Below are 12016 nucleotides of genomic sequence, written 5' to 3'. Positions count from 1 at the left end.
TCCAGTTCTGATTGTGTGACTATCCCATTCTATACCTGGTAGATTGAAGTCTCCCCCTATTACAATAGTATGATCACGAAACTTCTTCACGACGTTCTGCAGGTTCTCTCTGAGGCGCTCAACTACTACGGTTGCTGATGCAGGTGGTCTATAGAAGCATCCGACTATCATATCTGACCCACCTTTGATACTTAGCTAAACCCAGATTATTTCACATTCGCATTCGCTAATAACTTCACTGGATATTATTGAATTCTTTACTGCTATAAATACTCCTCCACCATTGGCGTTTATCCTATCCTTGCGGTATATATTCCATTCTGTGTCTAGGATTTCGTTACTGTTCACTTCCGGTTTTAACCAACTTTCCGTTCCTAATACTATATGCGCACTATTTCCTTCAATAAGAGATACTAATTCAGGAACCTTGCCCTGGATACTCCTGCAGTTTACGTTAACTTTTCCTGTTTTTGGTCTCTGAGGACGGACGTTCTTTATCAACGATGATAATGTCCTCTCTGGTAAGCCGTCAGGTATTTTATCGTTTCGCCCAAGGGGGGGTCCCTCTAACCTAAAAAACCCCCGTGTGCACGCCACACGTACTCTGCTACCCTAGTAGCTGCTTCCGGTGTGTAGTGCACGCCTGACCTGTCTAGGGGGGCCCTACAGTTCTCCACCCAATAACGGAGGTCGATGAATTTGCAACCATTATAGTCGCAGAGTCGTCTGAGCCTCTGGTTTAGACCCTCCACACGGCTCCAAACCAGAGGACCGCGATCGACTCTGGGCACTATGCTGCAGATATTAAGCTCAGCTTGCACTCCGCGTGCGATGCTGGTTGTCTTCACCAAATCAGCCAGCCGCCGGAAGGAACCAAGGATGGCCTCAGAACCCAAGCGGCAGGCGTCATTCGTTCCGACATGTGCTACTATCTGCAGCCGGTCACACCCAGTGCGTTCAATAGCTGCCGGAAGGGCCTCCTCCACATTACGGACGAGACCCCCCGGCAAGCACACCGAGTGCACACTGGCATTCTTCCCCGACCTACCCGCTATTTTCCTGTGTCTGTACTACTCTTTCTTTCAGGAGTTGTACTGCCACTTCGAATACAGACGAGCTGTGAAGATTTGGAAGGCAGGAGATGAGGTAGTGATGGAATTACAGTTGTGAAGACGTATTGTAGCTTGTACTTGCCTAGCTCAGATCGTAGAAAACTTGTCCACAGAAAACAAAGGCTCCAAATTCGAGTCGGAATCTGGAAACAGTTATAATCTGTCAGGAATTTTCAGATCAGCACACACTTTGGTGCAGGGTGAAAGTTCGTGTCTAATATTGCTACATTCAAGCCTACTAATAAAAATCAATCAGCCTCATTCAAACACCAACATATAAGTTACTAACTTGTTTACTAACTTTTTCCAAACGATATATCATTTACTTAGACAAAATTCAGTCACTTCATGTTGAGCATCATTGTACAAAATTCACAAATATATAAAACACTCTGTATTGTCACTCGACAAGATTCGTCCAACATCCTCAAATTTATCATTTACACCCTTATAGTTGGTAATTTCTTTTTTTTACAGCTATATATACTAATTGTGTAAATTGCATATAGCATCTCTCATATTTCAGCAAAAGCAATGTCTATATTCCTGGAAACTGGTTTCAGTCATAGACAGACCATCATCTGATCAGTATGTTACTCTGAGGTTAACTAAGTAGACCAAGAATAAGACAGAGATTCACCTTATACGAGGGCTATCCACAAAGTACATTACGTTTTGGAATTAAAAATAAATAAAGTATTGGAAATTTTTTTTATTATATACAGATGAAAGCCACACGTAAATACTACTTTTCTACATAGTTACCATTTGAATTAAGGCACTTATCGTAGCGATGGACGAGCTTGGAAATTCCTTCGTCGTAAAATACGTTTTCACGTATCTGTCAAAACTAATCCTGTCGCCCACAATTCAAATTAACACTGGCGTTAACCCCTTTTGTCGGAACATCGAATCGTAACTACTATGTGAAAGTTTATTCTAGTCCCCGAATTAATTCCTTTCAGATACGCGCACGACCGAACAGCAGAACGGAACACAAACGACTTGTTTTAACAACCGAACAACGCAATGACGTTACATTACGACAATGTCCGCCCAATGAACATCTCTTTGACTTTATCTTCTCTACTCTGCTTAGTTAAATTATTCCTAATTACAATTTATTCAGCTATTTAACGAAAACATCTAACAAAAAATCCCAACGTAAAAGATCCGTTATACAGAGTTCTTGTGAAATGCACATGAAGTTTTTTAGGTTAGGCGGTAGTTTGATGTACTCCGATGAACACTCGCAAGTCAATTCGCAGACAGCGAAATCAGACAGCGTTCAGAGTAAATTTTATCAGTAAAGTGTCGAAGTATTCGTAACAAAGTTGCTGAAACTATTGCCTTTCAGGGAAGTTCTCTCGCACACTTTATTCTTGCGGCCGAGAGCTGGCCGAAACCCGAAGTAGAAAGCTCCGAGATATTTAGCGGATGATGGAACGTATATCAGGAAGACAGATTATAACCCTAGAATGGGAAGTGTTCATTACAGTTGCAAAAATATTTTTCTGTTGACTAGATTAGATTAGATTAGTACTTGTTCCATAGATCATGAATACGACACTTCGTAATGATGTGGAACGTGTCAGGGTAATAAAAGGTGTCTATACAAGATATTACATTACACACAATATTACACGACACTTAATATTTATTTTTTTTGTGGGGGTTGGGGAAATTAGCCACTTACTGTATCCAAAAATTCATCTCATTAGTAGAAGGAGTTGCCATTAAGAAATTCTTTTAATTTCCTTTTAAATGCTATATGGCTATCTGTCAGACTTTTGATGCTATTAGGCAAGTGAGCAAAGCAGGATAATTTATCCCCTTCCGAGCCAAAGTTAGATTTAACCTTGAGTAGTGAAGGTCATCCTTTCTTCTTGTGTTGTAGCCATGTACACTGCTATTACTTTTCAATTCGTTTGGACTGTTAATAACAAATTTCATAAGTGAATATATATATTGTGAGGCTACAGTGAAGATCTCTAGTTCTTTTGATCTCTAGCTCTTGAGGTCGAATTTGATTCGATCAGTGAAATTATCTAGTTGCTTATAACGGGTGTAGGTGAAATCGAGATAATTGTAGGATATTTTTACCAGTCACCCGATTCCTATGTGACAGTTCTAGATTGCAAATAAGCAGATCATGCCATACTAGTTTGAGGCGACGTTAACCTACCGAGCATAGACTGGAACGTACCTGTATTCACTGTATCCATGCACTGAGAAATAACTCTGACCCGTTTTCCGGAAACTGTCTTGAGCAGGTAGTTCGACAGCTTATTCGCAATAGCAACAAAGAGACCCGATCTTACCAATGGCATCAGTATAGAGAAAGGGATTAGTCATCACGATCTCATCATTGTGGCCATGGTTACGAAAGCTAACAAATCAGTCAAGAAAGCTTGGAGAGTGTTTTTGATAGATATTTCAGATGACCAGTTGTTAGCATCTGACTTGGACAATGAACTGACATCATTTAGTTCCGGTATGATGGATGTAGAGGAATTAGGAGCAAAGTTAAAACAGATTGTAAATCGTACTGTACTGAAGTATGTGCCTAGTATGTGGGTTAATGCCAGAAAATACCATCATAGCTTAACAAAAAATGGTTCAAATGGCTCTGAGCACTATGGGACTTAACATCTGTGGTCATCAGTCCCCTATAACTTAGAACTACTTAAACCTAACTAACCTAAGGACATCATACACATCCATGCCCGAGGCAGGATTCGAACCTGCCACCGTAGCGGTCACGCGGTTCCAGAATGAAGCGCCGTAGCTTAACAAAGAAATTCTGTTGCACTCTCGGTTCATAAGAGAAAGAGCAAATGAAGACATGTAAAGTTTGGTAAAGATTTGTCTGTCTTTGAAAATGTGTATGTCCGAAGATTTGAAGTACTATCACCGCCATATCTTAGGAAAAGATCTAGCCGAAAAACCTAGCAAATTCCCGTCATATCTGAAATCACCAAGCGGGTCTAAGGCTTCCATTAAATTTATTAGCAGATGCGAACATGCATAACCATCAGCTGTTTAGTGTAATGAGACAGTGAGACTTTGTAGCTCACCGGGACTCGAACTCAGATTTCTCGCTTATCGCAAGCGGTCACCTTAACATGTGGCTATCCGTGCGCCACCGACGGCCAGACCTGTACTTCAGTATGTCGTCTACCATGTATCTACAACCTGTACTCGCACATCCGTTATGTACGATTCCTGTACAGGTGAGACATTTAACTTGACACTCGTTTGCCCGATGTCGGCGGATAAATAAGTTATTACAGTTCCGAAAGATCTTTGCATAGTAATTCGAAATAGCACAGGCACTTCATTATCACATTTACCTGCCGAGACCAGGCAAGTGACTATCAAGTAAAATGCCTCCCCTGTACGGGAATGTACCCAATGGATGTAGGAGTACAGGCTGTAAACACATAGTTCACGACATCTGGAAGTTTGGGTGTGGCCCTGCGTCGTGTTCGGGTAGTGAAATGGTAAGGCGACCTCTCGCGATGAGCCGGAAATCCGGGTTCGAGTCCCAGACGGGTACAAATTTTCCCTGTCATCATTCCATTATACAGCTGATGGTTATCCATTTTCACAAATAGGAATTCATTTAATGTTTTCCAAACCAGCTGCAGTCGCCACAATGCCTGTTTCTCCAGGACACGCATGCACGTCCGAAGGAACTTCGCATCGTAATTCGAAGAAGCACAGTCACTGAAATATCTTATTTAAAATGTCCGTTAAGTCACGCGTTGACCAGTCTGTTGTGGCAGTAGAAGGTAGGAAAATGACAGCCGAAGTTTTAAACTGAAAAAGTTGCTGTCGTTCACATTAAACAGTTTCACTAATAGCGTGCAGTCTCTCTTCTCGTTGTTGTTGGTTGGTTTGAGAGAGGGGACCAAAGAGCGAGCTCACCCGTCCCATCGGTTTAGGGAAGGACGGGGCAGGAAGTCGGCCGTGTCATTCAAAGGAACCATACCGGCATTTGCCTGAAGCGATTTAGCGGAATGACGGAAAACCTAAATCAGGATGGCCGGACGCAGATTTGAACCGTCGTCCTCCTGAATGCAAGTCCAGCGTGCTACCACCGTGCCACCTCGCTCGGTCTCTCTTCTCGATAGCCAAATTGTTAATTCGCGTTGTTGCCTGTCAGATGATAGCGTAGACGTTATACATAAAGTGCACAGCGTCCGATTTGGACCTCGTGGCCAAAATTGGAAATAAGTTTTTTTCCAGCATAGATAGTTTCCACATTAACGCATTAGCGTATCTACCAACTTTTGCTGCCATACGATAGTTAGTATCGAGGTCCGGTGTGCCGGCCAGTCTGTGGATGGTTTTTAAGGCGGTTTCCCATTTGCCTCGGCGACTGCGGTCTGTTTCCCCTCATTTCACCGCAGTTACACTGTATCGGCGATTGCTACGCAAACATTGTCTCCACTTACGCCTACACCATAATTACTCTACCACGCATACACTGGGGTTACACTCGTCTGGTGTGAGTCGTTCCCGGAGGGGGGGGGGGGGGGGGGGTCCACTGGGAGCCGAACCGCACAATAACCCTGGGTTCGGTGTGGGGCGGCGGTGGGGTGAGTGGACTGCTGTAGCCTGTTGTGGGGTTGTGAACCACTGAGGGCTAAGGCGGGGACGAAGGCTCTCCGTCGTTTCTAGGCCCCAGTTCAATACAACTATCAGCTATGACCTATAGTCACATCCGATGGCTCCTCAGACCAAGACGCCAGGAGAAATACCACCATGCCACTCCAAAACTTTGGAAGTATGGGGCCTCTCTCCAGGTCGCCGTCGTATTAGCCGACGATTAACATCTGGGATAGTGCTCAACCACGATTCTTCGCTGAGCATAATACGTCGTCATCCATCAGCAACCCATACTTCTCGGTCACGGCAACATTCCAAACGCAACCGTTTGCATTGTGGCAGTTAACGGTGAAACATCCCCTTTGAAAATTTACGAATGACAGTGCTGGAAAAACACTTAAGTTATTTGATTTTCAAACAACTGAGCAAAACTAAACGTGCTGAGACAGTTTTCTCTTTACTTATTCTGATCATTTCTGAACTGACGCACAATATTTTAGCACAACGCATTCTGACTTTCAATAATCCCTACAAAAGAATAGCCCTGACTAAAAATAACCTATACCCTTCATGAATCACTTACCTCACAAAAATCTTCATTACTTGAACTACTGCAATACAGCGAGCGCCAATACTGCCATCTAAATAAAAGATTCTAGCTACTGAAGGCACTAACTACTGATAGGCATATAGTTAGCAAATGAAAGATTTTGATAGAGAACAAATAATGTATTTGCCTTAATAGTGTTCAAAACGCGTAATATATACATAATTCGTGACATCGAGTTTTACAAATTTCCTTTTCTTGACGGACACACGTCCAGATCGTCCACTCATATTAACTTCTCAAAACTCTGGCATCTCTCTCCCCACATCCACCACTGCTGGCGGCTCACCTCCAACTGCCCAACGCTATGTGCTGTTCACATCCAACTGCCCAGCACTACACTAGCGAATAATCCAGCAATGAGTCCAACCAGCCACAGACTGCACACAGCGCAGTCAGCGATTTTCATACAGAGCGCTACGTGGTGGATTGAGTGATATTGAAGTTATTGTTAACAAGTTCGGTTTAGGCAGTATATATGAATAATAAAAGATTCGTTTCTTGGCGCCCAGCGTGGTAGGTGAATCCCCAATATCTGTCTGCTGCAGTACTATACGGATCTTGCTCGCCCGGCTGTTCTCATGCTATGTGGCCATTTCGCGCGTCGTTAGATGAGTCTGACTTGTGATCCTACCTACTCGCTAGCCTCCCGTAACAGAATCTTCCTATACCGTGCCCTAAAACAAAGCATTAAAACTGTAATAAATGTGGACAGAGATGTGGCATAAACGCCACAATACGTCCCCCAACTATCTCCTGCCCACCAATAGTCCAACAACCTCGGCGAGGACACTCGACGTGTCTGAGATCCAGGGGCCGTTCAGTAGACGGTAAATGTGGAAGCCGTTATTTAAACGAAAAGGGAGAGCGCTTAGCACTGATTTTCAGTCAGTTGAGAATAGATAGTGAAACTTCCGTATTTATTACATTTATACAGTAAATAGGTGCTACAAACGGTTCAAATAGCTCTAAGCAATATGTGACTTAACATCTGAGGTCATCAGTCCCATAGACTTAGAACTACTTAAACCTAACTAACCTAAGGACATCACACACATCCATGCCCGAGGCAGGATTCGAACCTGCGACCGTAGCAGCGGCGTGGTTCCGGATTGAAGCGCCTAGAACCGCTCGGCCAATAGTTACTACATCGCAGCTGACTTCCATCGTTGGTTGAATGGTTTATTTTCTGCGTTAAGCAGTAAGACTTTGAGTTATTTGTACTGATAAGGTATTTTTAAAATGATAACCATAACATATGTAGAGAGATGGAGAAAGTGTTAGAAAGTTGTTGCCGAGTATTTTTTTTCAATTATAGTTGCGATTCAATACAGGCGATTACCATCAGCAGCTCTTTTCAGATTTTTTGCCGTCGATTCCAAAGTGAGTACTTGGTCAAACATTATTACTTGCAAAAACACACTTATTTACCGCTTATTTAAGTAATCACTTAGTGAAACACATAATAAATATGATTGTCATGTCATATTAGCTACAGTGTAACCCGTCACCTTGCCCCTCATTATATTTAACTATGTACATGGTGAAATAATTAGTGAGAGCAATAACTATAACATACCACAAAGTGTAATGCCATTATTAGCTAACTCTTATTCTCAAGCTCAATACTTTTTAACTTGAAAACAGGTAAACGGTGAAATTACGTTAGAACCGTTCTTTTTACATTGTTATTAGATCGTCGTCTTCGTATAACTCGTCGCGTTATTGCTGGAACTAAATTTACACATATCTCTGCCTACAAAACGTGTGAGAGGATGCCTTTCATATAAAGATAGACAGGATTTCGTCTTGATTCTCGCACGAATGGAGAGTGGGGCCACTGAATGCTCACATACCTCTGCAGAATTTATCAGCTAACGGTTTCTAAGTTTTTACGGAAGAAATATTTGAATGGCCTAACAAGATCTTGGAATTCTGTGAGATATTACGTGCCAGTTCATACTGACATGTTTCTAGCGATTAAACATATCATAGTAAACGTCACCAGCCGTAGATCTTGCTACTGTGATATGGTTAACGTGCCTCAGCGACACAGATAGCCGTGCCATAGGACGTAGATGTTTTTGTGTATAGGGCAAACAAATATAGGGCACTTGAAGAGGGGCAGCAGCCTTTTCAGTATAAGTAACAGTAATAGTCTGGATGATTGATTGATGTGGACTTATAATATTAACCTATAAGAGCTTGCTGTGTGCGTACGATGAACCCCTGAAACCAAGGGGAAATTACAGGCGTTATATTTTCCGTGTCTTCGCAGCTCTATCGTGTGGTTTAGTGATGATGGCAACCTCTTGGATACGATACTCTGAAGGTTTTATAGTTCACTATTAGGATCTTCGGGCGGGGACTTTTCATAAGGATGTTATTATCAGTAGAAACAAAAATAGCTTACTACGGGATGAAGTGTGAAATGTTACATCACTTAATGGGATAGGAAGATAAGACAATTAAAAAGGGAAGTAGATAAGCTGAAGTTCGATTTATTGTTAATTAGGGAACTACGTTGACAGTAAGAACAAGGCTTCTTATCAGGTGAGTGTAGGGTCACTAACAAAAAATCATATACTGGTAATAGATATCTACAGCTCGCACAGATACCAGACGGCCGTTATATGAGTTGAAGGTCATTTAAATGAAGCAGTAGTTGACGAGGGAGTGATTTGTTATTTGTCTGTACATTGATGCTGCAAAGGAAACCAAGAAGAACACGGAAAGTTCCAGGGAGAAGAAATAAATACTTCGAAGTTCATTCTTGACATTATAATTCGGTCGGAGAATGAAAAGTATATGGAAGATCCGTTGAACTGAATAGATGGTTATAAACTGAACGTGATAAAAGTAATACAAGGGTAATGGAATTTAGTTGAACTAAACTGGGTGATCCTTAGGGAATTGGAACAGGAAATGAGACTCTTAAAGTAGTAGATAAGTTTTGCTGTTTGGGCAGCAAAATAACTGATGATGGTCGAAGCAGAGTATATAATATGCGGGCTGTGATAGAAGGTAACACAAGCAGAAGCTTTAATTTTCTACAAATCCCTGTGTGTGGCGAGTGGGGCGGAGGAAGGGGGTTACATATTGTAAACTGAGATTAAGGAGTGGCTTCGTAAGCAAGTTGTCGCACGTAGATTGCTCTAGTTTTGCACAGATGGCATCTAAGTCTTGCGTATCCCACTGCCAGCTTCACTTACCACTGACCCCCTCCTATCCCCCCTCACCATCAACCACCCTTCCCATCATTGCAAAAAAAAAAAAAAAAAAATTAATATGCGACGTGAATCTGAACCAAGGTCTCGAGATCAGGTTACCCATAGGGGGAAAGAACATAGTATTCGTACCGAAGTACCAGATTTACCAGATTTAGCTACATTCATTCCGTCATTCGTCGAGCAGTCGGAGGACCGTTACACATTACCTATTCTGCACATTCCTGATGCCACTGAGCGTTCACTACAGCCAATCGTTTAAGGCACGGACGCCGTGTGGTCTGCACAGAGGCTTCGCCGTAACCTAAAGGCCTCTCGTATCCTAGTAAACTCCAGAATATCTGTGGCCAGGGAAATTAGATGACGGCCCCAATGCGCACAGCACCTGATTTTCTTCCCACACACCAACCACACTGATGAAAACAGAAAGGCACTGAACTCGCATTTGACAGGAAAGAACGGGTACACCTACGTCTAACCACAGTAATTTATGTTTACCTAAAGAAATTAAGGCTAATATCACGATGGTTTCTGGAGTCAATTTTCTCCATCATAGTTCCGCAGACCACACATTTTCTCCATCTCTGATGACATTGCTCTTATATGTAACTTACATTCTGCCTTCATTCCGTAACAAATATCACAGAATTAACTTGTATTCTACTAGACATCATGCAACTGTTTTGTAAGGACATCTTTTGTAGAGATACAGCTGTTGCCAAGTAACTCGTCATTTACTTCACTTACAACAGAACCTATATAATATTTTCGCTTTGTATGGCCTTGCATTGTTCTCCTCACTTATTTATATCAAACAACTAACACCGTTTGTTACTTACTAAGCGCTTGATTGAAGTACGCAACTCTAAAGCCATCGTCAGTGTATGTTAACTTCCACATGTGGCATTTTACTAGACTTTACGGCATGGTTTTCTTACGATAACGCCGCCTCGCTTCTGATTGTTCATCAAACTAGACACCAGCAGATTCTAAATTTTGATGCAGAGTACTGTTGAGCAGTGCAGCAAACATTATCGTGTGTGGGGTATCCAGCTTCGTGCAAAGCAAATTATTCAATTTATCTAACGTACCTGAGGATTTTCTGGTGATTTCCAATGCACTGACACAATTTTTCGTACATTTTATCATCGCAAGTATTCTCCGTCTGATAGGCCATGACACTGGGCCCTTTTTCTAGTTTCACTTCAGTGTATTCCAGTTTCAGACTGGCAATGCGCAGTGTAAGAATCTGCATCTGCGCAGCCGTCAGGATCATGACGGTAGCGAAGAGTAAGTCCACGCCGTTGCTGATCTGGGTTGCGAACGTCGCTAGCGCGCACTGTACGACGTACGATAGCTCGTAGTAGTTGGTATTGTTGTCCCACCCGTGTTGAGCGAATGGCAGCCGCCGGTCTTCTGGTTGCGCAATGATCGGCATGGGGTACCACACAGGGTACTGCGAGAACATTAAGAACAGCAATCCTAAGGTGAGGCGGCAGGCACGCCTTTGTGAGCCCTTCCAAATGTCAGCCAAGACAGGGTCTGCCGAACAGAATTCACTTTGCATGGACACCAGCTTCTCCACATGTCGAGCCAGCGCATAGTAATGTCGCCGATTGGGCATGAAAAAGACCATTTTGGCGGTGCCGCAGGCATTGGTGAAGGTGCTAATGAACACCATCGTCATCTCATCCATGTCTCCCCAGCAAAAGTAGAGGGACAGTAAACTCTCTACTGCGTTCCAGATGCCCAGTACGAGGATGAAAGCGCCGTACATGTTAAACATCCAGGAACCAGGGAGTGGCCACGCACCACAGAACCACAGATGGCGGATGTTCAGCTTGAGGATCGACTGCCCGCTTTCCGCCCAAGACAGTGGCTGTTCCATATCCTCTGGTAATCCTCTCACCATCTTGTTAGTCCAGAAGAGCCGCTGACTGTCGTTTCATTCGTAAGACGATTAAATCAGACAAACAAGCGACAGCTGGTAGGGGTCGCTCAGCCACTTTACATCCACTGACATTACAGCGACCTTATATATGCATGAACGCAACTGCTACAAATAGCCGGCTTGATAATGAGTTTTAAGTAATAGAGTGATGCTGAACACTGTAAGTCTTTATTTAAAGTCTTATACAATTAGTCAAGAATTACGTAATGAAAGCAATGTAACACGACAGGGGAAATGAAAGATGAAAATGGTTTGCTCGTCTAGCCCTGCATTACAGAAACTGATCGATCAGAGCAATTAAAAGTAACGACTTCACTCTCTCTCTCTCTTTTCAGTGTCATTGAGCAAATCATACGCATTTAAAAGTAAATATAACGAGCATTTACCTGAAATACGTGCTGAAAACCAGCCTATTTCCATGTTTCCAAATGCCTCGTCAATCGCACAATTTCTAAGCCTTTATGAGACAAATTCGGCCCACACTAATCTACATGAAAGGGAAATT

At 42.7% G+C, this 12016-nt stretch overlaps 1 protein-coding gene across 1 annotated transcript in view; it reads right to left on the bottom strand.

Annotated features, from left to right (window-relative positions):
* LOC124712181 (odorant receptor 43a-like) overlaps positions 1–11472 on the bottom strand; it is a 79205-nt gene extending 67733 nt beyond the window's left edge. Inside the window, exon 1 of the mRNA XM_047242476.1 lies at positions 10652–11472. Coding sequence (XP_047098432.1) covers positions 10652–11472 — 821 coding nt within the window. The remainder of the gene's footprint in view (positions 1–10651) is intronic.
* Between the last annotated feature and the right edge of the window lie 544 nt (positions 11473–12016).

The sequence above is a fragment of the Schistocerca piceifrons genome, chromosome 8 (genome assembly GCF_021461385.2).
Source record: "Schistocerca piceifrons isolate TAMUIC-IGC-003096 chromosome 8, iqSchPice1.1, whole genome shotgun sequence".
NCBI lineage: Eukaryota > Metazoa > Arthropoda > Insecta > Orthoptera > Acrididae > Schistocerca > Schistocerca piceifrons.
This window is presented reverse-complemented; position numbering and strand designations above follow the sequence as displayed.